The 27,650-nt window shown below is 35.9% G+C and overlaps 1 protein-coding gene across 3 annotated transcripts in view; it reads left to right on the top strand.

Annotated features, from left to right (window-relative positions):
- The window catches only part of EXOC2 (exocyst complex component 2), a 248,708-nt gene that overhangs the window by 97,867 nt on the left and 123,191 nt on the right, over positions 1-27,650 (top strand). For all 3 annotated transcript variants that reach the window (XM_026511359.4, XM_026511361.4, XM_044388711.3), the window contains 6 exons: positions 17-162; positions 294-375; positions 1,170-1,272; positions 6,526-6,644; positions 20,909-21,034; positions 27,241-27,365. In XM_026511359.4, coding sequence (XP_026367144.1) covers positions 17-162; positions 294-375; positions 1,170-1,272; positions 6,526-6,644; positions 20,909-21,034; positions 27,241-27,365 — 701 coding nt within the window. The remainder of the gene's footprint in view (positions 1-16; positions 163-293; positions 376-1,169; positions 1,273-6,525; positions 6,645-20,908; positions 21,035-27,240; positions 27,366-27,650) is intronic.

Genomic DNA, 27,650 nt, shown 5'->3' with positions numbered 1-27,650 from the left:
GGTCTTTTTAAAATAGGAGCAAGTAATACTGCAGACACATTATTTCAAGAAGTATTAGGTCGAAAGGACAAGGCAGATTCCACCAGAAATGCTCTCAATGTGCTTCAGCGATTTAAGTTCCTCTTCAACCTTCCTCTAAATATTGAAAGGAATATTCAAAAGGTAGAGTATATATTTATGTACCCATGGTTATGATGTCATAAGTTTTAAAGAGTTGAGATTTTTTTTTATCTTAACCAAATGTGTTCATGATACTTTACTGACAGTCTCCAAAATGTTTCTTTATTTTAAAGGGTGATTATGATGTGGTTATTAATGATTATGAAAAGGCCAAGTCACTCTTTGGGAAAACGGAGGTGCAAGTTTTCAAAAAATGTAAGATTTGTTTATTACTTTTAGATCTCCTACTTTCTTTTTACAGGAAGAATGTAGAATGTATTTTGCAAAGCAAGTTATGTACATTTTAGTTTTCATTTGTATGGTGCTCTTTTAAAAATGTAAAACAATTACTTCAAAAATAACGTGAGTTTTCTTACCAAGATAGAGTGAAAATGAAAAACCATGGCTATAGGATAGGTTTAGGATAGGTTAGTCTCGGACATTCTTTGCTGTTTATTAACCACGATGCTATTAAAAAATCTCTTTTACTGGAAAGAATCAATTACGGATATTTTGTAGAGATGGAAACCTACATTTTAATCTTCTCTCTTCAGAAAAGCCATTATTAATGAATTCTAACCTTATTTTAAAGTGAACTAAACAACTTTTGAGATTATCTCGAATGCAGGAGTTAGTTACAGAAGATAAGAACAGCCTAAAATGTCCTGTGGTAATGCCTTATCAACTAGGATAAATATCACAGGGCTTTAATAAATTCCTAAATGAAATCCATAAGGACACAGAAAACTTAATTTCATTTTTTTATTGTGGTAAGTTTACGTGCAGTGAAATGCACAGACCTTACATATTATAGGTCAGCGAGTTTGACAAATGCATACACCCACGTAACCCACACCCTGGACAGAATGTTTTTGTCACTCCAGAAAGTTCCCTTGTGCCTCTTCTTAGTCAGCCCCTGTCCCCCAAGGCAATCACTGTTTTGCTTTCCATAATGTGACTTTAAGTTTCCATTCTGTAAATCTTATATATGTTCTTTCCTTTTTAAATAGATTATGCTGAAGTAGAAACACGGATTGAAGATTTAAGAGAATTACTTCTGGCTAAATTGCTTGAGACACCATCGACTTTACATGACCAAAAACGTTATATAAGGTAGACCTTCTGCAAGAATTTTGATAAATCACATGTAACGTCATGGGTTAGATACATCAAAGGTTAACCCTTAAAACTAATTTGGGGGATTAGGAGATTGAGGAAGTGGTGAGAGGGAAGACAAATAGCAGACATTTGCAGGTATCTACTGTAGGACACCAGAGTTCTTTTGTGTACTAATAAATTTGGGAGCACTCAGGGCAAGAAAATTCTGTTTATTTGGGGAAAGGGAAAGTAGCCTCATTGCTTGGTCATTTCTTCCTCCTGCTGAGTAACGGCTTACCTAACCTAGCGGGACAGCGAGGGTGTTGCATTCTGTGGGCACCCACAGGCCAGAAGGCAGGGACTCCCTGTATGGTTTAGAGTACAGTACTGTCATTCTGGGTGGGAAATTCTTCAGGCCACAAAAGTGGGCCGTGGCTCAAAGGTGGAGAAAATTTTGAAAGGTTTTAGTATTGAAAAGAAAAAAAAATTTTTTTAAATTGCAGTGATGTAAAAAGTGACGGATACCACAGGCTATGATGAGAAGGCCTTCCTTAGAAGGAAGCAGCATAGCACAATGGAAACTAGGAAACTAGCTGTTCCCTTTGGGTGACTTACTTGCATTCTCTTTTCAGTTTCTTCATCTGTGAAATGACATAACACTGTCTGCATCTCGGGGTAGTTGCAAACAAAATCAAGAATACATCTAAGGATTTAATATAGCACCTGGCATATAAGTAGTCAATAAATTACACTTATATGATGTTTATACAAGGATTTGGAGACAAAGCATATAAATTACAAGCTTTTTATATCTATGATTTAAAAACAAAAATATTAACATTATTTTCTGCTGGCATATTTTGAATGTAGCTTTTATTCTCAGAATAAGCTGTTATTTTCCAAACTTAATGCCCTCTCTAATTAGTGATGTTTATTGACTATTCAGTACTTATAAAATAATAGACTGACTGTATATATTTATGCATTTAGCTGTTGTCACCATATGGCCATTGAAAATAATTTCCAAATATGAAAAGAGGGTCTAGCCTGAAAGCTGCTGTGTTTGCCGTGGGGGAGGGGACAATGGTCCACACTCAGACCTGTGTTCTTGGTGACTTAGGAGAATAGTAGCAGCATGAGCCATTGTCCTGTCAGCACATATATGTTACCAAAGAGGAAAGGGACAGGAGGCTTTAGAAGGGAGTAGGGAGCACTAACATTGATTGCTGCTACTACCAGGAGTCTGTAGTACCCTCGGGCGTCATGTTAGATGCGCTGTGTATACCATTCCTAATCCTCTCAGCTGCCTTGCAGGGGCATATGTCCGATACCCATTATATAGATGAGGAAACTGAGCCTCAGACTTCATTCTTGCTCAGTGCACATAGCTAGGAGTACGACTCATGTTTGTCTGCTTTCAAAGCCTATCTTTGCTTTTCTCTAAGCTGTCTCCATAGGAAAGAATGTATTTGGGGGATTTTTCTGGCTTATAGAATCGTGGAAATTTAAAGCTAGAAATAAACTACATGTTAGTTATCCATCTGCTTTTTCTTGTCTTGTCTTTCTTTCTTTCTTTTTTTTTTTTAAACATATAAAGAAACAGAGTTCCAGGGAGGTTAATCCTCTTGTCCAGGGATACACAGCTGGTTAGCATCTTATTGTCTGTGTTCCACTGTGTTACTTAATTGTGCTTTGTATTTACCTGTTTATATTTATGCTATTAAATTTGCCAATAGTAACAGGTTAATCCTTATTGAATGTATGATTTCTTTATTTAGTGAATTACCATTTCTATGGATAACTAATGTGTAGTTCTTATGACTAGTTAAGTTGTTAAAAAAGATTTTTTGAATGGCCTATTTAGGTGCTTTTTTCCTGTCATTTTAAAGGGAAAAGAACAAGAATGTGAACAGGAATACCAAGTAATTTACTTATTTTGTAATCATTACTTTATTTTTGATGCTTTGAGAAGACACTGAACAATTAGTTTTATTATCCTCTTTAAATTAATTTTTAGTTATTAATAAAAACAACATCACAACCAGGTCACATATCTGTTGCACTTTGGAATCTATGACAATGGGTACTGTGAGCATCACGTAGGGATGGAGACCGCTTTATCATCAGCAAAGTATCTTTATTGGTTCTCTTCCATAATTGAAGTTATGCATGGTGTGATTGAAAATCAAATTACTACTGTATTGTTTAAATTACTACTGTATTGTTTCACTTTGGTTTACTGTCTTGTCTAATTAAAAGCTTTTTGATTATTTCCACTCTCCTTATTGTAGCCTTAGTGAGAGGTGAAGTGATGTCATATGCTTCTTTCCATAGGAGTATGATCCTATCCCTGGTAATTGTTAAAAATTATACCAGAATATGGCTAAAAAGCATAATGCTTCAATTTTAAGATATTGAACATGTGCTCATTATAACCATAATTAGCATTCTTTACATTTCCCCTCTAAAAAAGCTGTCAAATTTCTCTGATATGCAGTTTTAGAAGAAATAGCAACATGTACTGTATTTTAAACAAAAACCTTTGAAATGAAACTACAGTTGACTGTTGAACAGTGTGGGGGTTGGGGCACCAACCGTCTGCCCAGTCAAAAATCCACGTATAACTTGAGTCCCCCTGAAACTTAACTGCTAATAGCCTAATGCTGACTGGAAGCCTTACCAATAATGTAATTAGCCGATTAACACATTTTGTATGTTGTATGTCTTAGGTACTCTATTCTTACAATAAAATAAGCCAGAGAAAAGAAAATGTTATTAAGAGAATCATAAAGAAGGGAAAATACTTTTACGGTACAGTATTGTAAAAAATCTACATATAAGTGGACCTGCACAGTTCAAACCCGTGTTGTTCAACGGTCAGTTGTACTTCGTTAAACTACATACTGAAAGAAAAGAAGAAATTTATTGGACTAAGTCATTTGAGTACCGAAAAGCCTACCTACGGGTTGTAGTTTTGAATCGCAACACTGTAGAATTTCCAAGAGAACACATTTATCTTTCTTTATAAAACTCTTTTAATGTAATACCCATTAATAAGATGATACAATAGATTACTATTAATTTTTGCAAGGACCTACTCACCATACTGAAGAAATGTATGATTTTAAAAATTATTAAAAGAGTTTATTGACTTCTCTTGCTGTATTGAGCTCTTGTAATGGACCATTTGTATTCCTGTTCAGTAGTTTAAAAATTAAAAGGAAGCAGCTTTCCTAAGAGTATTCCTCTACTTTACTACTAACACTAAATCTGAGGCTATTATATGAGTGAAAGTGTCAGGAGAAAGTACTGTAGAAATATTTGGAGGCAAAATAAACCTATCTACGGAGAATGCTAAGACAAATTATCCCCAACAAGAAAGAATAAAATCACATGTTTTTTGCAAAGAAATAGCACAGTGTACTATTTGTCATATTTATATTCCAGATGAAAAAAGCCTTGTGTGAGAGGAAGAATCATATTGGGTTGCAATATTTATGCCAGGCTAAATGTATTTTGTTAGACTGTAGTTTTATTCTTGGGATGCTGTTAATTGATTTGTAGAGGGGTAGAAGGGCCAGCTCTTGGGCCGACTTTGAGGTATCTTTGTACAGTGTGAATCCCCACTGTTGAAGGGGCCCTTTTGCAGGATGATCAAATGCCCAGCTGTGCTCAGAGCCCAGGCTGACTGCATTAGCTTGTAAAGGCCAGGGTGGGTAGTTCGTAAACGTGACGTCAGCTTTCTCAGCAGTTTATTTATCGCTAACTTACTACAAAATGTTTCTCCTCTAATTAGCTGCTGATCAAGATATCTGTGAGTAAGGAAATACCTAGTACTGGAGGAACGTGGGAGAGAAGCATCTGGTGTATCCCTCAGTGATTAGAATTTGGCTAGAGGTCACAGCTTGTGGCCATTAATTAAAATTTATCATTGAACAAAAATCTTTAACCCCAAGACAACAGACAACTTATGGTTTAAAAATAATTTCAAGACAAGAAATTCAGCTTTTGGAGTTGATGTAATTGGATGTAACATATTGTGTAGTCCCTCCTTGTCTGTGGGTTCATTTGCGTGGTTTCAGTTACCTGTAGTGAACTGTGGTCCGGAAGCAGATGATCCTCCTTTCGAAGTACGGTCAGGTCAGCAGCAGCTTAGTGCTGCATCTCAGTGCCTCCTTCATTCCCCTCACTTCGTCTCATCACATAGGCACTTTATCATCTCACATCATCACAGGAAGAAGGGATGCGTACAGCACGGTAAGATATTTTGGGAGAGAAGACCACATTCACGTAACTTTTACTACCATATGTTATATGTTATAATTGTTCTGTTTTTATTATTGTTGTTACTCTCTTATGTGCCCAATTATAAATTAAACTTTATCATAGGTATGTATGTATCGGAAAAAAACAGTGTATGTAGTGTTCAGTACTCTCCATGGTTTCAGGCACCCACTGAAGATCTTGGATCATATTCCCTGTGGATAAGGGGGGACTACTGTATGTTTATATATTTTGTGATGGCCGAGGGCCAAATCTTGAATAATATTTGTCAGAAATTTTTCAACTGAAATATATTTCAGTTTTCAATCCAGGTTTGGATATTTTATATAGAAAGAAGACTTTGAATATTTCAAGAACTATTTAAAAAACTAAGAAAAATGCCCATCTATACTATATTTTCTAGGGAAATATTTTCTTAGTCACGAAAATAGAGTTCAGATGTTAGAGGTTAAGTGCTTATTGTCACCAAATCTCTTTATGTAATAAAATAGCCTGTTGGATTGCATAGAAAATAAGGTCACACTGCCATCTAGTGGCCATTTTTCAGACCAGAAAGGAATAAAAAACCAATTGAAAAAAATTATACACTAGGTGTCCTCTGCTGGCTTCCTCTTGTGTTTTCTGTAATGACTGAGAACTAAGTATGGAAGCACTCGCTCTGTGGACTAAATGTGGGTATAAAGGTAAGGTTTCACTACATATTTAGGATCACTGCAAGTTGTCTTTGTCTTCTTGGTTGTCTCTTTATGAAGTCCTTATTTTTAAAAAATATAGTTTTATTGTTAATCGCGTAAAAAGAAACTTGAATGTATTTCATTTAGAATTAAGTATTGAAGACTAATGTTGACAAGTGCTTTACGAATTGATAACATTTTAGGTTTTCTTTTAAAAAAGTAATGATTTAAAAATATGCTAGCTTTCCTTTTGTCCTTATTCATGGCTCTACCAAAGCCTACTTGGTCAACCGTGGCCTTGCTTTTTCAGGTACCTGTCTGACCTTCATGCGCTGGGTGACCCCGCTTGGCAATGTATTGGCGCCCAACACAGGTGGATCCTTCAGCTTATGCACAGCTGCAAAGAGGGATATGTACAAGATTTGAAAGGCAAGGCTGCTTCTCTTCTAGTGCATTATGTCATTCCTTATTGTCAATTTAATACACTTTGGAAATGCTAAATGATTAAGGGAATGATTAGTTAATTTTCTTGATATCTGTACTGGTTTTTTATTTGTTTTGTTTTGGTTTTGTTTTTGCCCTTGGATAGCATTATACATGAGTGGATAACAGGGAAGGGAGAAAACTCTCTGGATATCCCTATGTTTATGGTTGACAGCCTGTATTGACAAAGGTTTGATTTCCCATAAACTTTTATGGGAAGTAACATGAAGTTGTAGAAATATTAGTCTTTAATAAATGGTAGTAGTGCATTCACTATTCCTCAAATATATGTTGAGCCCGCCATGTGCCAGGCATTGTGCCAAGTACAGATGAACAGTGGTGAATAAACAGACATGGTCCCTGCCCTCACGGTGTTAAACACTTAACTAACCAAATACAAAGTTGTTGACAAGTGATATAAAGAAAAATCACAATATTTTGAGGGAGGAGAATGCTTTATATGGTCCATTTGAGAAGGTGTCTCAGAGAAGGCTCCATGTTTACTAAGAGCTGGAAGAGTGAGAAGTAGCCTGCTGGGATGACTTCTGTCTGAAAAAAGAATCAACCTTTGCAAAGGCTGTGAGGTAAGTTTAAAGGAAGAAGTCACAGCTGCATTCACGTGTAGTTTTGTCAACTTTTATTTGTGAAATTCTGTCATCCCACAGATATTGAATGTATTCAGTGCCTGCTGTGTGCCGGCCACTATTGGGTGCTAAGGCTTCAGTGGTCAGTGTGGCAGATGGGCCTGGCTCACGTAAGACTTATAAAATAGCAGGGGGGGATCAGCGGGGGGAGGAGATGGACAAGAAAAGTAGAATGGACTTGTAGAATACAGTGTTACTTTCTAAGCCTAGGAAGTTCCTCCTGCCATGGTAGCACTTAGGAGCAGCATCCAATTCAGAGTTTTGAGGTCACAGAAGTGACATTCCAAGATCTGAAGAATATCTGTATTGGCCAGTTGAAATGAAGGAGGGGAAAAGGAAAGAGGTAAAGACCATTCCAGGAAGAGAAAATAGAATGTGCACAGGGCTTCAAGCAAGAGGTGGCCTCTGAATTCTCTGTGGGTGGAGTTTAGTGCACAAAGTGACAGACGGAGGCTAGAGTAGGTGGTGCCAGGTCTTGCATGGACTTTGTTAGCTCCTTCAAGGGCTTTGGACTTGATCCAGAGGACATTGGGCTGACCATTAAGGGTCTGAAACAGGGGAAAGACCTGTTTCAGGGGAAAGATTGAGACTTATTTTTTAAGAGACGACTCTGGCTTCCATGTAGTGAGTGGAAGAGCGGGAGAAAGACTGGAACGGTAAAGCTGGTTAGGAGGCTGCTCTGATGATTCAGGCATCTCATTCCCATGGAGATGGTGGATGTGGAGAAAGAGACAGATTCAAGAGCTGTTCAGAAATTGAAGTTGATAGGACTGGGTGATTGAAGGAGGAAGGAGTCAAGGGTGACACCCAGATACCTGACCTCGGCAACTAGTTAGGATGATGGCACCATTGAGTTAGGGACCATAGAGGAGAAAAACATTTTTTTCCTTTTTTTTGGACAGATTGATTTGGTGTTGTCTGGCATACAAGGGAAGGTACTGAGTAGGTAGTTTGGATTTAAAGGGCAAGAGATTTGGATGTGATCTGTATGTAGATGGTCCCTGGGAATTGATGCATTCACCCAAGATGAAAAAAGGAGAAAATTTGGGACAGAATCCTGGGGAGTGATATTTACAGGGCTAGTAGAAGGAAAGCCTACATAAGAGACAAAGAAGGATTGGTCTGCTGGGCTAGGAGGAAAATGGGGCATAATGTCACAAAACCACAAAGGAGAAGAGTGATCAGTAAGCGTTTTAAGATGAAGAATAAGATGAAGAGATGTCCTGTAGATTTAGCACTGAGGCTATTTTGGTGACCTTGGTAAGTGCAGTTTCAGTGGCATGAGATGCCAAATAGAGTATATAAAATAAGGTATAGGGGTACTTACAAGACAAAGTTCCCAGGAGGAATAAGTAAGCTAACATAAGAACAGTCTGGAACAGAAGGAAGTACAATGGAGAGGTTATCATTATTTATTTATAACATAGTTTTGTCATGAATTACTTGGCTTGGTTTTGAGTACTTTCCAGCTGTGATTTTGTTCTTTCCTGTTCTTGATATTTAGGAAAATCCAAATATCTCTTTATTAATGTCACATCAAAATTCCTATTAATGTCATTAATTACTTTATAGTTTTAGCAGGTGAAAATGAACTCAAATGACATACATAGTCTGTAGTCTTTAGGGATATTTAGGGGGCTTTACATACTTGTTTTTTTGAGTGTACGTTATTAGCCAGGACTCCCAACTTTAACTGCCCATCAGAATCCCCTGGGTGTTTTTAAAGACTGTCAATTTCTGGCCTCCACTTCATTCCTACTGATTATTTCAGAATCTCTAAGTCCAAGCATCAGTGTTTGTTAAAACTCTCAGGCGATTTAGGAACAGTCTGGGTTCATAATCCATGCACTACCTGCTGTGCTAGGAACTGCAAGTACAGTGGCGAGCAGGACAGACGTGGTCTTCGACCTCTTGGAGCTTGTGGTCTAATGGGAGAAACATTATTTTTAAGAGTCACATAGGTATAATTATGAAAAGTATCATGAAGTAGAGCCTATAGAATTCTACTCCAGTCTGTTTAGAGGGAGGTCCAAGGAAGTTTTCTAGAGGAGGCGATATTTCCATTGAACCTAAATGATAAATATCAGTTATCCAGATAAAGAGGCGTGGAGTAGCCCGGATTCCTAGAAGGTGCTCAGTAATGTCACCCTATTCCCCACTTCACTAAGTAGGTTAATAAGTACAGTAATGATACTCTCCAGATACAAAGAGGATACGTGGTCTAACAAAGTATCTTCCTACTTATGCTAAGAATTTGGTTATGAAAATATTTGAATTTTTGGGATGCATGTAATTTATGAAGACAACATATAGACTATTTGAAATGGGAAAAGTACCATGAAATTTCATATATCTTATTGTCACATCCATACCTGAAATATCTGATAACCAATATTCCATTGCCAAAGGTCTGAATCTTTCTTGAAGATAAATGGACACATGCTTTTACCTGATGGATTCCTTCCCTGCCATCTTGATGTTGTGTACTGCTACATGTATTCATCCAGAACTGTTTAAAATGAGTGTCTGGAAAAATGTGATGAAAGCTTATGTGTAACTGGAGCCCTGTCTTTTTAATTCACTGACCATGTTTGTTGCAGAACTTGCTCATTACTTATGTAATAATGAAAAAAATGTACATTTGTTAGTGATGAGCTTTACTTAAAGTTTTCTTCATAAGTTGGTCTTTTTGATTAGGAAGTAAAAACATAACAATTTATAGCTCTTTGAATTTACTCCACAGATTTCATAAACAGTACAATGTAAATTTCCTGAATATATTAGTTACATAATCATAGGTTATATTTTAATTTTTCTTTAACATTCAGAAGAACATGCTCTTTTTTATTGTCAGCAAATAGTACTAATATAAACAGCATAGGTAATCCTAGCATAGCCTTTTAATTAGAAAATTGGTATGTTCTTTGAGCTCATATCAGGGTGAGTTTTTGTGATTTTTATTTTGGAGAATTCCAAATAAATATGATAAGATAACCTCCCATGCACCTGACGTAGTTTCAGCAGTTATCAATTTATAGCTCATCTTGCTTTATCTGTACCCTTACCTGCGTCTTACCTTCCCTCACCCTGCATTATTTTTGAAGCAGGTCACATTATTTCATTCATAATTATTTCAGTATGTTATTTTCGGAGATAAAAATGCTTTTTAAAGACTGTAACCAAAACATCATTATCATTACGTAAAAGTTACTATTAATTTCTTAATATTAGATATTCCGTTAGTTTTCAAAATTCAGAAACTGTTTTTCATATCTAAGAATCTTTCTAAGTACATTGATACCGTCGCTTTTTACCTTATACTCAGTGCAAAGGCAAATGACATGAAATGTGGCACAAATATAGACTGAACTGAACATGTGTTTCCTAGAATGGAAAAATTAGCCACTAGTAAAATATGGCCCAGTGTGGCCAGTAGTTACTCTTCTGGTTGTTTTCATTAATGTATGTATATAGGTCATTGGACACATGTTAGCTCTTTAATGTACACTTGCTACTTTTACACAGGTAACATAATCATATATAGTATAGATATGTGGATGTGTGGATGTATTTATATAGAATATTTGTCTTAATTAGAAGTTTGCTGGGAATAAGCCGGTGGTTCATGATGGACTCTCAGTGGATATTTGAGTGTCTATACATACTATAAGTGTAAAGTAATATGGGGCAGGTCTCCTAAATATCATTTGGATTTTTATTAGATATCTTCTTATAGTTATGTCGTTTTAGAAATGAAAAAAAACCTGGGATATTGTCTAGTTCAATTGATAACTTTAGATCTATTGTGCATGTGAAGAAGGTATCTCAGAGAGTGATAACTCAGCTTCCTCTTGACCTACATAGGGGCAGAAGTAATGAGTGGTTCAGATTTCTCCCCATTCCACCAGACTGTACTCCTTCTGGACCAGTGAGGTGGGATAGCGGATTCTCTGTGTTCTATTGTAGGAGCAAATATTTCATGAAACAGAATTTCTGAACTTGATGAACATGATGAGGACAGTGCCTATATTTCATCTGGCACTTCATTATGAAGTTTCATTGTTTTTATTCAGGTAGTCTCAGGATCCTATTTTTTTTTAAGCTTTTTAAAAAAATATATTTATTTATTTGTCAGAGAGAGAGAGAGAGAGAGAGAGGGAGCATAAGCAGGGGGAGCAGCAGAGGGAGAGGGAGAAGCAGGCTCCCGGCTGAGCACGGAGCCCGATGCAGGACAGGACTCCATCCCAGGGTCCTGGGATCGTGACCTTAGCTAAAGGCAGATGGTTAACCAACTGAGCCACCCAGGCCTCCCCAGGAACCTATTTTCAAAATGAAACCTTGTTGCATTCTCAGTCTAAAGAATGAATTGTTGTTCCTCTATTAGAATATCTGCACTTGGACTTTAAAGCTGGTTGTATGGTGACTAATATAACAAAATAAAAATTATTAAAAAAAAACCCACTGGTTGTAATTGTTTAAGTAAACCCCAAGCAGCAGAACAATGGTTAAGAACTGAGACAGTCCTGTGAAATAAAATACAGTTTTAAATAGATAGACTGTAAATATTTCAGACACGAAAAGGTTTCTTGATGTCTTCTTAAGTAAAGTTGGTTGGTCTTTATGCATGAATTTAAGAAATCTAATTAACATATAAATGTTTTTTTAAAGTCTTAAAGCCTTAACACAGTTGTTTGAGGGAAAAAATGTTAATTGTATTTAGTCTTGTGGTCTTCAGAGAAAATTTCATAAGCAAAGATGGTGATAGATTTTCAGAGACAGCAATCCTACGTTAAAAAAGCCATCTTTTTCCAAGAAAGATTCTTTTGTATATAAAGCATTTGTTAGCAGAGCTAGGTCATAAGGTTGATATTCTTATGAACACTGCATTAGATCTTTTTCTGGATTCCAATTTTTATAGTAATAACATATACTGGACCTAGTAGAATGGTGCCTTCTGGATTATAAACACTGGGGCACAGAACAAGAGATCACCATTGTACCTTAAACAGGCTTTGACATTTATCCCCAAATATTCCTCACTACTCTTCAGTGACCAACCTCTATAGCCCAAATGTGATCTTTTGGTTTTTCTAAGGGGAGACAAAAATGGGGGGGAAAAACAGGAATAAAGATGAACATTCAAAAAACACATCCTAGCTTAAATACTAAAAGAAGGCTTTGATTTTTTTTTCCAGCCTGACTTGTTAACCACTTCGCTGCTGTTCCCCTATAGTCACAGCAGCCCTATGTCCTGAATTGTTACACACAGAAAACTTTTACCACCTTATAAGAAGTGTCATTTGTCTCTTAAAATTCCTATGAAACCGGTCCAAAATTAGACTAAGTTTTCAGGTTTCCTGTCAGGAAAAGCCTTTGGTTAGCCCCCTACTGATAATTCTCAAACAGGATTTTTAAAGGTAGCCTTCAAAGGTGTTTTTCGTTGGTGCTCTGAAAATGAGTTTAACTCTTAAAATATATACTGGCTATATCTAATAACTCAAGGGAAAAGGCAGCAGCCTGCTCATAGAGTAATTATTCCCTTCTTTCAGATATGTACTTAAGTAGGACTTCCCAAATGGACATATTGGAATAGGGGCATGATAGGAGACATTTAGAATAGGAGCGATAGCTTAAGCAACCAATAGATTCTTTAAAAAAGTCACACAACAGAAGAAAATACTTTTATTTATGGCTCAGGTTCTCTTTGGAAAACTTATATATATGTCACACCGGAAAGGTTTATTCTGAATCATCACAGTGTGGACCAATTATGGAAGAAAAAATATTAAGAATAGAGGCACCATACTAAATATCTACTCTTAATTTTTTCACACACTGAGCAGATTATTAATTACATGCTGAAATAAAAATATTTGTTTATATGATCTTAAGATATAAGAGGCTGTATTTCCAACTCATGCTTATAAAATACATGCATGAAATATATTTTATAATTTATATTCATATTTCTCAATGTACACAATATAACTAAACTATTTTTTCTTGATATTTAAAAAATACAGGTATGATCTTTGTGTACATGATTTGTGTGTGTGTACTTTCAGTTAGTGGAGTTAATAAATATAATTCTGGTATTTTCATAATATAGGATTAAGTAAACTTCCTATACTCTAGATTAAATTGCAGCCTCTGTAGGAAGGACATGGGCTGCAGATTCATCAAATTTTTCATGGAACTACAAAAATATTTCCATGGTTAAAAAGACAGTAAAAATGTGTTATTATAATTATATTAAATATTTTAATAAAATTATAATTTTTATTTTGAAGTTGTTACAATGAGGTTGAGGATAGTTCTTTTATGAAATTTATTTTCTGGAGATTTAAAAAATAGTTTCTGTCCTGAATGTTGATCATAACAGTATGAATCCAGAATAACAGAAGTTTATTTAAAAAGAAAAAAAGGAATAGCACAACTGCAGCAACTACGGGTAGGAGATATTACTTTGATTTCCACCTGCTCTTCCTAAGTCCCTTCCGATGTAGATTACACAGCCCAGCTTTATCTGCACCCTTGTTTTTTGTTGTGACTAGAGTATTTTTTTAATTGGCTTGAGAAGATAAAATGCTTCTAATGTGATTTTATTCACTTGCTTCGAGATTTATAAGCTGTAAGGAATGTATAGAAGAAAGCAGATTCAAGAGAGAGAAGTACCAGCTTATGACTACTATAAAAAACATCTCTTCAGCAAAGTGGTGGTCTGATTTTCCTTTACCCTTTGTCCTTTTTTCAGAAAGAGAAAAAACTCAGGTGATGTTCAGAATGCCATGAATTAGTTTTACAATGTGTACCATTAGAAATCATCACTGTTTGTAAATAGTATAGGTTTATATAAGCAGTGTTAATTACCTGAATGCAGATCAACAGGCTTTTATATGATTATAGATTTGTTTTTTAATCTAATTTGAAAAGACTATTTTAGCTACCATATTAAAATTATGACTAGTAATTAATACTAGTAATTTAAGTAGTGTTTTAAAGTCAGTGACCTCGGACTTACAATAACATAGCATTCATTTGTAGATCTGTATAGTAAAATAACAGCCGTTAAACATCATAGGAGAGAGTTGATTAAGTTCTTGTTTCTTCTCTTTTATACTAGATTCAATTTACCTTTCAATGAATGAATGATCTATCTTTGTTAAATCAGACAGGCCAACAAGGCTTTTTTTTCCAATTTTTTTTATCCTAGCAGCTGGTTCTTTTCTACTGTCTTGGCTTACTGTACATCTGGAAGAAGACTTCTTACAGCTGGGAGCCATTTCATGTCTAATTCATGTCCCTTCTCCTTAAGAGAGAAAAAATTTTTGACAATGCATGTCATGCACCATCGAATGCTAGCATTAACTGGTAATTTTAAAATATTCATTACAAATATTTTTATTTTGTATTCTATCATTTTGTAGTAATTCTATTGCTTACATACTCTAAGCATGTTTTCTCTACTTAGATATCTATATAATTACAAAAATATTTAGTACTTTAATAAAAGCATAAATAATTTTATTTTGGTGTTCACCTATCCAGCTTATTACAAATGTCTGGTTCTTGCTTATATAGCTAATGTTAGCTAATAAATACTTCTCTGTAGTTCACACCTGTCGTTTGCTTTTAAAATATATTTCCTCTTTTACCTACTGTTTTGAATGATGTTAAAATACACCAGAATTTCTGCCTGGAACCTGCTTAGGACAGTTCTGACACCCTAAAAAGTGAAGTGAGGTTAACAGGAGTATGTTAAATATGTCTCCCTTCGTTTAATTTAGATTAAATAATCCTCTTTAAATTGAGGAAATGCCCCTGTAGGAACTTTAAATAGAGAAGAATAAGATCAAAAAGAACATTTTTATCTGTTGACACAGGTCTAATTTGTGAGGAATTTGTAATTCTGTCTTGATACGTCCGCCCCCACCCCCCAGCTTTGGCATTGAAATTCTTCCGTGTGGTGTGCTTGAAAGGAATCCCATCCTGCCTGTGTCTGTGGAGACTCCTGGCCCCGTGTGTTTGGTCAACAAGCAACAGTGGGTGGTCGGGCTGCAGCGCAGGACAAGGGCCCGCTGTGCGCAGGAAAATGTGTTCAAAGGTGTTTAGGGGCGGTAAGGAAGTGGGCCGCCCTTCTGAGAGGCCGGAGGCTACAGATCAGTGTTCTCCACACTATTGTAGACTGTGAGAAAACTTGCTGCAGGAGGCACGAAGGATGAGAAAATATAGTAAACTTATTCACCTGGTCCCACATCTGCAGGCTTCCCTTAAGAAAGATCTCTTCTGCCCTTTTTGTTGTAGAGTCTGTTAAACAAATATTGACTACTATTTGCACTTAAAATAGGGAAAACTTGCACAGCTTGAGTTGAAAGGATTTGACTGATACATGATAAGGTTTCCTGGAAGTCTTACGGAGTACTGGGTATAGTAAGCATTTTCTATAAAGTCTAAACTTCATTATCAGTTTTTGTTTTGCTTTGTTTTTGTTTTCGTGGGAATCAGTGTTTTAATGTAAACCGTTAAGTTTTTGAGCTTTGGGTAAGATCTCTTCAGATCCATAGGTTAACATAAAGCTGAAGACTTTTTATGTGGTAGAAACCTCACGCTGGAAAAAATTAGCAAGTGTTTCAATTTGTTAAGAGCAAATTGTGAAAGATTGATAGTTTATTTTCTTTTAGAAAAGTAATACATTTTAAACTTTTGATTATTTCTACACTGCAGCTTTTATTCTTTTAGTGAAGTCACTAGGGTTGCTTTATTAATGTTCTGTAGAAGGTAACTTCAGGAACTTTTGAAAATAAATTTTCTTTTTCTCTTAATTAAAACAAATTTTCTGTTCTGTTTATAGAGTGTTCCAGAAATGTTTTTTCTAATTTTATGTTTGTTTACAATCCGTTAAGTTTCTCCTGCATCCTCATTATTAGAAGAGGAGTTCCTTTTGAGAATGCTGGTAGCATGTTACAGAAGGTTTAGCTGGAGAAGCAGAACATGGATTCTTATTTGTCAGTTATTAAGAAGCTTAGTCATTATTATTTTTTTTAAACTTTAAGTGTTTGAAGGTTTGTTTTTTTCCCCCCCAAGATGCTTCTTCCAGGGATCTATAGATAAGCTATGTATCTTTTCTTGTGATATATTGGTAAAATCATAACTCGAACACTAGTTTGTAGAATTTAGAAGACATGGCTACACCCTTTTAGTTCTAGGATTTTGTTTGTATCATTTTTTTTCCTGCAAACACCACGTAGCATTTTTAGAACTAGAAGTACTCTAGTGATGGTTCTCATGCTATGGGATGTGTTCCTATGTGGAATTTTCTCTCCAGAGTAGTCTTTACCCTGTAATTATTCCCCAGATATCTTTGACTGTTTATAGCCAAATAATTTTGATCTCATAAGCATTTATTCAACTGAGTGTATTTCTTGGTTACCCTGCTTAGTGTCATTAAAATAGCCAAGCTGTAAGGTCCATAACAAGTATTTTGAAATTCTGATGAAGTTTTCACTGTTACTTTTTTGTTGTCTTTATTATTTTCTTTATATAATTTCTATTTAAGGCTTAATTTTCACATTTCCTCTCTGTGTAGAGGCAGACTTTTTATACATTTAGAGAACACCACTAATCAGTGTTCTAAACTATAGGAATAGTGAGCAAAATAAACATATTTTCCATTTTGTTCTCAGTGGTGATTTAAAGTTTCAGATTCAGACTTCATACCATAGAATCACTATTTTACACCCAAAAGAGACTTTAAAAATTTTATGGTGTCAAGCCCCAATTTTTTAAAATTGTAATGAGAAAACTGAAGTTGTGTATACAGTTGAATACCGTCCTCAGATGGATATCAAGGGGCAGATAATTTAGGTTGTTAGGGAATACACACCACCACGTAACCCTGATTTCAGTTGCAGATAAGTTAGAGCATGATAATACGAAACTTCCTAATTATTCTCCTTTAATAACCGTATGTTTTATATAATGTATATATGTCTCTTAAATACATCAGAAGATGTTGCTATCATATTGTGAGGTAAAACAATCAAGAGAAAATACACTGATTTCTTGTAAGATATTTTAAAGCCTTTTGTTGATTTGATGTTAACAGAAATAGTTTTTCTCATCTTTTTGTGTTTTCTTTTCATAGTAATGGTTACTTATCAAAACCGCTTCATATTTGTAATGATTTTGTAGGGTAGAATGCCACGTCGTATAATTTAAGTTTAAAAGGAGGGTATGAGTCCTCAAGGTTTTTTTTGACTCTTGGTAGTAAATAGTTTCTGACAACTGAGATTTCAAATGTTTTCTTTAATTCTCTCTTCAAAGGATAATCTTCCTAATTCCCTATAAAATAACTGATCTTAAGACCTTTTTTTTTTTTTTAAACAAAAAAAGGGTGATGTGTTAGAGAAGCTCATTTCTGAGTTTAAGGTCCACTATTGAATTTGCGGGGCTTATGCACGTGTGCAGTGCTGAAGCGCTATCTTCTGGTCACTCTGCAAAAATGCGTCTTGCAGATGTGTTCCAGATTCTGGTTAGTCCTGAGGGTGTGTATATGCTGTTTTAACTCCCTGGTGCTGTGCTATACTTGATGGTAATTCAACACTACCAATTAAGAAATTAGTTCCTGTTAAATTTTCTTTTCCTGATGTTATAGAAAATGATGATATGGTTTCTAAAAGAAGAAAAGCATATTCTTAGTACAGTTTCTGTTATTATAGGGGAAGATAAATCAATCCTTTAACAGTTTCAAAATTCAAGATTTACTTAAACTACATTATATCTTTTGTCGGAATGGTACATAATGTATTTTTAGGAAACCAGGAAGTGCTTTCCTTCTTAATAAAAATGTATAGTTTTGGGGGCATCTGGGTGGCTCAGTTGGTTGACTGTCCAACTCTTGGTTTCGGCTCGTGGGTTGTGAAATCAAGCCCTACATGGGCTCCAGACACTCAGCGGGGAGTCTGCTTGTAGATTCTCTTCTCCCTTTGCCCCTCCCCCCACTCATTCTCTCTCTCTCTCTCTCTCAAATAAATAAATAAATCATTTAAAAAACGTGTAGTTCTGAAACCTTCAAGTGTAACATGTAACTTTTTATGGTAGGTGCCACACCCAGTGTGGGGCTTGAACTCGACCCTGAGAACAAAAGTCAGGTGCTCTACTCCCTGAGCCCTCCAAGCGCCCCACATGTAACATTTTAAATTAAAGCATTCTTTTCTTGAACCTTTTTATATAAAATTTTATATACATTATAATTTTTATGTAAACACTGTGATGCTAAGTTTGGGCTCCTTTATATTTCCTTTTAAAGTATGTCAGAAAATTGGTATTTTGATATTAATTTCCTGAATTCTATAGTTAATAGCAGTGGCAGCTATATAAACTGCAAAGGAAAATGTCATAAGTTATTAAAAGCTTCCACACACAACTTTGCCTTTAATATAGAAAAAAATCAATTATAAAAATACTGTTTCTTCATTGTTTGTATTTTCATACTCTGTATCACATATCATTTATTTTGTTGTTTTAACAAATAGTTCGTTGTTTTAAAATATGGAATTACACAAATCGTATCTTGGTGTTTTCCCAAGTAGAGATGCATGTAAATGAAGCATGTAGCACATCATATGTCTACAGTAAAATTCTGTTCCACTAAAAAATCTGTCCAAATGATTTAATTTCTATTTCTACAAATCCTACCTTAGTAGAATTTGTGAGATACCTTATATTGTATCATGTTAAGTGGCTCATGATAGGAGCAGCTCCCGAAAGCAGGTTCTCAATAGCATATTTTTACTGTATTTTATTTATTTATTTATTTATTGCTTTATTTTCTGCCTCTACTACCAGAATGTAAATACCTTAGGAGCAGAGCCTTATCTATTATTCATCACCTTATATTCAGGGCCTACAGTTCCTGGCCACAGGAGGTACCCAATAAATACTTGTTTGGTGTTATTGAATAACTAATATTATCAGTGGCAGGGATGTGTTTTATTTTTTGTGTCTGAAAACAAATCTATATGCTTTTATTCTATTAAGTTATAAAAGAAGGAATAGAGTTCTTATTGAGTAATTTAGTATCAGTCACTCAGTATATATTGAGGGAGTTATTTGCAGAAGGTCCAGTAATTGTGGACAGAGATACAATATTTAACTCTTAAACCTGAGAAGATAGTATGTTGATTTGGAGATAGGAGAAGATTGACTGTTAGTAAATAATGGAAGGCAGAATGTCAAATCAACTTTTCACTGGTGTCAGAAGGCCGAGAAGATAGGTAACTCTTTGAGTTGGAAGAGTAAGAGGTGACTTCATGGAGTAATGACTGACTTCATGACTGTAATTCTGGTTGCATTTTTAAGGGTGAGAGTTTAAGTGGGTGGAGAGAAAGGATAGGGAAGTCCTTTCAGGTGGAGAGGATAGGAAATAAGGCAGAAAAATGTAAGATACATTTTCCTAGGGAGAATATGTAAGTGTCCTATGCATGGCAAATACTCTGCTGAATTTAGTTTGTTTTGAAGCTGTTTGGATGCTCAGCTAAAGAGCTCGGGGTGGCAGTGGGAGGCGCCCCTGGAGACTGACGAGGCAAAGTTTACAACATAAAGCCAACGTCTTACTGACTCAGCAACATGAAGTACAAGTAACTCTTGAAATCCATTTTAGAAAGAAATGTTTCCTGTTTCTTAGGATAATTTGGACTGGATTTCTGAGGGTTTTGTGGAAGGCTTCTGAGAATCAAGAAAGCACTGTTTCAGTGATATCTAATCCAGACAATAAAGAGAATTTCTAGACAGTAGTTAAAATGTTAGACTTCTGGAATATTAACAGTGTGAGGTGAAAAGGATCCAAATTAGGCGGCTGGCATCAGGAATAGAAAGAGGGAATCAAATCCCACATCCCAAACAAAGAAATTATAGGATTTGGGGATTTAAATTTTACTTACTTATTTATTTTTTTATTTGAGAGAGAGAGAGAGACAGAAATAACAAAAGAGAGCACGAGTGGGGAGGAGAGGGAGAAGCAGACTCCCCGCTGAGCAAGGAGCCTGACATGGGCTCGATCCCAGGACCCCGGGATCATGACCTGAGCCGAAGGCAGACACCTAACCAACTGAACCACCCAGACGCCCCTTGGGGATTTAAATTTTAAGGGAAAGTCAGATTGTGCTGTAAGGCTGCTCCATTGAGAGAGAGTCAGAACTCTGACTTCCAAATGTCAAGTTGTTTTTCAAAAAAGGATTCCTCATCCCAGTTTTTTGGTTTGTAGACCTCCCCCCACCCTTGCCCCTGCCAGTTTTGCTGAACATTCATTCTAAATTGATACATAAGTTTCTCTCACAGTTTGTTACATCTCTGTAATAAGCCAGAGTAATGGATTGAATCCTGTGAATCTGTCACAGTGGGAATGACTTTTAAAAGCTATTTAGAGAAAATAGTTTTTATTTTGCTTGGTAAATGTTTTATTTAAAAGAATGGAACAATTGAGGAAGAAATAACTCAGAGAAGCAGCCCATTAAATCAACTAAGTAAGAATATATGGAATATATGGAAATGTCACCTCTCTTCTAGGTGCTCCAGGCCTTCACAGTCCCATGTTGGATCTGGATAATGATACCCGTCCCTTAGTGTTGGGTCATCTTAGTCAGACGGCATCACTGAAGAGGGGCAGCAGCTTTCAATCTGGTCGAGATGACAGTAAGTATCTCTCTCCATCCCCCACTTTGTCTTTTGAATTTGTACTTGTGCAATTTCACACATTTTCTCTTGGAAATTTTCCTAATTAGTTGTGTTACTGCTGCGAAGTATTACCAACCTTCATAGGTGAATGTTTACTCAACATACATAAAGTCTAGTTTTATTTTTCCTATGATTGACTTTTTAAAAATATGCCACAGAAAATATTTTGTGAGAATTTCTTTAAGAAGAAATTTGTAACAAAATAATCTCTATAGTCAGTACAAAGAAACACCTCTTTTATACATTTTAAAATTTGCTTTGGAAAGAAGGGTTAATAATATATTAATTGCTAATCATTTTTCCTGAGAATAAAGCATCTCGAATTATAACTATGTTACATTTCTTAACTTTCTAAAGTTGATATTTACCTATTGTTTATTTACCTGTGTGAGATACAAAATTATTGGTTATAATGCATTTGGGTACCAATTAAATGCTATTAGTCACTGGTTGTTTATAACCTCAATAACAGATCTAAGAAATCCAAATAGTATGGGATGCATGGATGGCTCAGTTGGTAGAGCATTCAGCTCTTGATCTTGGGGTTGTGAGTTCAAGCCCCATATTGGGTGTAGAGATCACTTAAAAATAAAATCTTTAAAAAAGAAAGAGAGAGAGAGAAAGAGAGAAAGAAAGAAATCCAAATAGGGTAATAGAAATATCTTACTTTATATTAAATACTTCTAAAATTTATTTTAAAGTATTTTATGTTATTGCAAGTATTGGAGTAGGGCTTTTTCTAAGATTTCATTAATAAATATGAATGAATGTCCATCATAAGAACACCTTAAAAGTAGATGATTCATTTGTACCAAATGGAGGGCTCAGTGTTCCTTCTTGTCCTATTCCTATTTCCTACCAAGCCCATCAAACTAATATAAATAGTATAAGAACAGAATTACTTGGTTCTGTATACTGTGGTGTATTGTAGCCCTCTAAGCAAATATGGCCTCCAGGATCTGACTCTGGAGTGCAGCCCACCTGAGTTTTTAAACAATACTTCCTTCTTTGAATTAGTAGGATAATATGTCAGGTCAAAAAACCCTCCACCCCACTCCTTAAGTAATTTACTACCATCAGTTGACATGCTAACAGGCTTAAATCAATTAGAAACTACTCTTGAGTCTTGACTTTAAATGAACTGTATCATCTTGAACAGTTCAAATTTATCCTGCCTGGGATTTGCCAAACTTCTTGGATCTATTTTATGAATTCTGGAAATTTTCATCAAATTTAGAAAATTTTGGGCCACAGTTTTCTCAAGTATTTTTCTATTCTACTTCCTTTTCTGGGACTTCGATTACATGTATGTTAGGCCAATAGATTATCTCATAGATCACTGTTTCCCATTCCCTCCTTCCCCCCAGTTTTCCACTCTGCTTCATTATAGAGTCAGTTGCTATGCCTTCAACTTCTGTGATCTTTTATCTGCAGTGTTAACCTGAAAATTCCAGATGCTGTATTTTTCATCTCTAGAAATTCCACTTGGTTCTTTTAAATATCTTACCTTTCCGTCCTCATTATTTTTATGTTTTCCTTTAAATATCTGAGCAACGTCCTTATTGGTGAGTTCGGTCATCTCTGTCATTTCTAGATTTGTTACTATTGACAATTTTTTCTCTTGGCTTCTGGTCATGGTCCATATTTCCCCGCTCATCATGTGAATGTTCAGTGTTGAGTGTCTGAGTTTTGTTGTCTCCGTAAGAAATGCTAGACTTTGTCTTATCAGTTCACGACGGGCAAGGGTGAGCCTTCAAAGCTTTCACTGGTTTGCTAGAGCAGCTCTAGAGTAGCCTTCATTCTGGGGGTACTTTAGCCCTCCTCCTGAGCATGATCTTTTGGGTCTGTACTAAATGGCCCAAGTAATTGATGAGGACTGTTCCTGAGGCTGTTCAGAGCTAGGAGGTCTCCCTGCCCTGTATTATTTCTGGGAATTGTTTACCTTACAATTCCCTGGTTGTTCTTTGCCTGGCTTTGTGAAGTTTCACTCCATATATGCAGGCCCTAGTTCTCGGCAAAGACTCAGGAGGACTCTTAGGAAGATTTTTGGAGCTTTTTTCCTATGTAAGTCTTCCCTCCTTTCTGGAACTCTTTCCTGCATTTTCTAGTCACTTCCGTCTTCTTCCTTCCAGCTCAGAAAGGCCATGGAACTCTGTTTAGGTTATGCTTCCTTTTATCCATGTTGCCTAGAAATTGTCTGTAGACAGAAAGCCATGGCAATTGTGGGCTCACCATACATTTCCCTTCCCTTGAGAAACGGTCCTATGCTGCCTGTTGTCCAGTGTCTGAAAGAGTTTATATTATCTCTCCCCACCCCCAATTTTCTAGTTGTTTATAACTGGAGGTTGAATCTAATCCTTATTATTCCAGTATGCCAGAAGTAGAAGTAAAATACATGTTTGATTTCCTTAAAATTATTACTTGAAATGGAAACATTGAGGAATATTGCTTATAGTAAATAGTTCTTTTCATCAGTTTTAGGAAATAACTCTTGAAGTTTTTCTGTAACTGATAATAGCATATGGGAATTTAACTAAGACATGTTGGATTCAGTAAGGAAATAAAACCGAAAACCATTTTCAAATAATGATCAGAATTTGGATGAAGTAGATGTAGAAGGAATGGGTAAATAGGACTCTCATTACATACATATATATACATAGGTATAAAGATCCATTAGTAATAAAAAGATCAAATAAAATATGAGACTAAAAATTATTCCCTGTCACTGGGCAGGAGGCTGCAGGGACCTGTCTGTTTTCCAAGAACCTTGATGATTGAGTGCCAACACATTAAGTAATTGCAGAACTTCCACCTCAGTATGATTATTTGGTAATATTATTTAGCTGCTCTATTATCACTCTGTACTATAGTGAACTTAGACAAAATAATTTTACCAGTTACTGAGTCATAAAAAGATTCAGCTGACGAAATGTTTTTGGAAGCCTTATGGGATTGTTTTGTAATGTTTTTATTTATATTTGTCCAACTACTTTTCCTATCATAAAATCACTTCTATTAGAATACTTATTAATTAATGGATTTAACAAGAGAGAATCTGAATTTAATTTATTTTGTGTTTTTTAAAACGAAATTTTCCTTTACATTGGTGAAAAGGCAATGTTCCTTATTTGTCCTTGGAGCGGAGGCATTCCCCATGACAGACTGATCTGTGAGACCATATATGTAGACTATGTGGATATGCAATAAGCCAGGCTACTCAAAGTGCTTCTCCAGCTTCAGATCCAATAGAGACTTGGTTCACCATAGGGTGTTTTCACTTTAATTTCCCAGCAAAAAAAGCTTTTCAAAGCATATATGAGATAAGGATATTAGATGAGTTGCCCACAATAGGGTTATATAAATCGTTGTAAATATAGCTGCCTGGAGGAGCTCAGACCTTTGAAACACTTATTTAGGGGAAGGGGTCATGTAAGAGTCTACTTGCTACCACATGAGCCAGGTCTTTCAGTGCTTTAGTTTTTAGATTTTCTTGTCCTATTTCTTACCTTGTCATTGGCCCATCATACACTGAGCTGTGGCCTATGCTATGTAGGGTACTGCATGCCATTTGGAAAACAGTGCTTACCTGTATTTAGTTTGTCTGCTTTAGCTCTGTCTCCAGATGAAAAATACCTCTAATCTCATTAGGCTCATGTCACATTGTCATTAGGACTCCTTTCATTGATTGTCTGTTCAGCTGTAGGCTCCTTGAAGGCAGAGACCTGCCCTGCTCAGTCAGGATTAGTGGCGAGCATCTTAAACAGACGTTAGTGTAGCCACAGGATTAGCACACAGTGGACGCTTAGTAAATATTGGCCAAACAGACAAGTACAGTTTACAGTGTACCCCTAAATATAGAACCATGCCTTTCACATATGTGACAACTGAATTTAAAGCTTTCCCCCACAACTCATGGACAAAGGGCTAATATACCTAAGAGATAAAAAGGGTCTATAGTCCACAGATTGGAAGTCTGAATGCTCTTAAATATGTGAAGGTAGGCACTCAGCCTCACTTACAATACAAATTTAAAAGGCCATGTAACACTACAATGGGATAGCAGTTGGCAAAGTCCCCAGATTTTTACTGTTTGGAATTTTGTGTGTTCGGTTTGTTCATTGGTGAGATTATAAGGAAGCTTCTGTGTGTTTATGTGTGTTGCTGGTGGGTGTGTAAAGAATCCCCATAGAGGTCAATTTAATAATACTTAATAAAGCCGCAACTCCGTGTACTGTTGAACGCAGCAATTCTTGTTCTGAGAATTTATTCTATACTGATACTTCTACATGTGCTAAATGTTGTAGGTACAGAGTTATTGATTACAGCACTTATTTTATGTTATTATTTTATTTTGTTTATTTTGCAGCACTAATTTTAACTACAAAACATTGGAAACAGTCTTGTCCATTATAAAGGGATTTTTTTAAAATTATGATACATACAAAATATGAACTACAGTTGACCCTTGAACCGCACTGGTTTGAACTATGCAGGTCTACTCATACATGGATTTTGTTCAATAAATATATTGGAAAGTCTTTTGGATATCTGTGACAATTTGAAAAAACTGTCAGATGAACCATGTAGCCTAGAAATACTGAAAAAAATTAGAAAGGTATTGTTGTAAGAGTACAGTATATAATACGTATATAAAATATGTATTAATCAACTGCATTATGTAATTGGTAAGTTTCCTGGTCAACAGTAGGCTGTTAGTAGTTCAGTTTTGGGGGACTTAGAAGTTATTCATGGATTTTTGACTGTGCAGTGGGTCAATGTTGCTAACCTCTGTATTAGTCAAGGGTCAGTTGTACTGTGTAGCTGTGGGGAAAAATAGGAACATTTTATGGACGAATAGGGAAAAACTTCAGGATCCGTTATTAAATGAAAAAAGGCCAAGTGTCAAAAGGGTGTGTTTGGTACTTTCATTTGTATGAAAGAACATTTCGGTGGGGAGAGAATATGTATTTATATTTGCTTGTGTATGTAAAAGACATGTTAGAATCACAAACAACTGTAATAACAGTGGTTTCTTATGGTTGCAGTTGGGAACTAGGCAAATGGGGAATGGAGGTGGGAGGTAGACTTTCTTCTATATACCTTTTAAGTTTTCTAACCATATGTTGTCTTTTTAGATTATTATGAAACATTTTAAAATAAATAAAATCCACCCTTGCCCACTAGAATAACAACAGTAATTACAGCAACAGAACTTTTTGCCTAGGAGTATTTTGAAAGGAAGCTGGTAGTTGATGAAGGAGTTAATGGAAGTTCCCTTATCTGACCTGTTTTTGAAATTGCTGAATAGAAGTTGGAAGTTGACCCCAGAAGTTCTCCTGATCATTGCTGTGAATTGGACAGTAGGAATGCCTCTGCCCTGCTCCTGCTGGAAGCTGTGAAACAGAACAGCAGGGCCGGGAAGGAGGGCATGGAGGAAGGAGGAAACAGGAAAGAATGTGATAAAAGAAAAGGAAAGAAATTGGAAGTGATTAATGCTCACTGAATTACTAATCTGTTTTTATTCCTATGAACTTATTTCCATAAGAAATCTATAAGACCTTATTTCCCACTTACTATAACTGCCTTAAATGATATGTAATCTAAGAGGCATCAGTATTTTTATTTTTTCTTAAATTTCTTTGTTATGGGAAGAGTTATTCATTATATGATTATACTTGAATACGTTCCTTTATGATCACTTGTTTCATTATTGAACTTTCACTACGTATATAGTGGCATTTCTAACTGGTTGATATTTGCCTCCAATTTAAGGCTAATTGGCCTTGCCCTGTCTTTGCCTTACTTTGCTGTTTGAAGACATGACTTTTGAAGAGAAGTAGAACATCCTGAAGACAAGGTTGAAAACCCAAAGCATCCTCCTTGCTTCTCCTGCTGTGTCCTCCTGACCAGTCTGCCACTCCCCCCCCCCACCTGCCACACCCCTTGGAGAACCCCAGGGTATTCTGTGTGTATTCTTAAAGTGTATTCTCTGTGCTGTCAGGCTTTGGTAATGTGATGTGGAAAAATAAATATTGGTCTCTCAGCAAATTAAAGCTCTACAGCCAAAGTGGGACACATTTTTAGGTGGAAGAGCAGTAATACGTTCAAACCGTTTTTTATTCTTGATTCAAAGTATATTCACAGTATTTTTCCCCCCTTAGCATGGAGATACAAGACTCCTCACCGGGTGGCATTTGTGGAAAAGTTGACCAAGCTTGTTTTAAGTCAGCTGCCGAACTTCTGGAAACTCTGGATTTCCTATGTTAATGGAAGCCTTTTTAGTGAGGTATGTGCGCAGATTTGACTGTTGATGTAGCTAAGTCATTGTGTATTCTAGTCTTTAAATTTTTAGGTTTCAGAGTGACATTTTTAAAACTTCAGAGGCCCAAAGCCTATTAACTATTGTCAGATATTTTAAGATTAATTAAAAGCTCTATAAAGCTCTAACAGTTCATAGCTGTGTGATCTTAAACAAGTTATTTCATTGTTCTGGGACTCAGTATCCTCAACTGTAAAAAGAGGGTAAGGGGATCTATATCAAAAGGTGCTTGTGAGGATTAAATGAGATAGA

Source organism: Ursus arctos, unplaced genomic scaffold, assembly GCF_023065955.2.
Source record: "Ursus arctos isolate Adak ecotype North America unplaced genomic scaffold, UrsArc2.0 scaffold_31, whole genome shotgun sequence".
Lineage (NCBI taxonomy): Eukaryota > Metazoa > Chordata > Mammalia > Carnivora > Ursidae > Ursus > Ursus arctos.
This window is presented reverse-complemented; position numbering and strand designations above follow the sequence as displayed.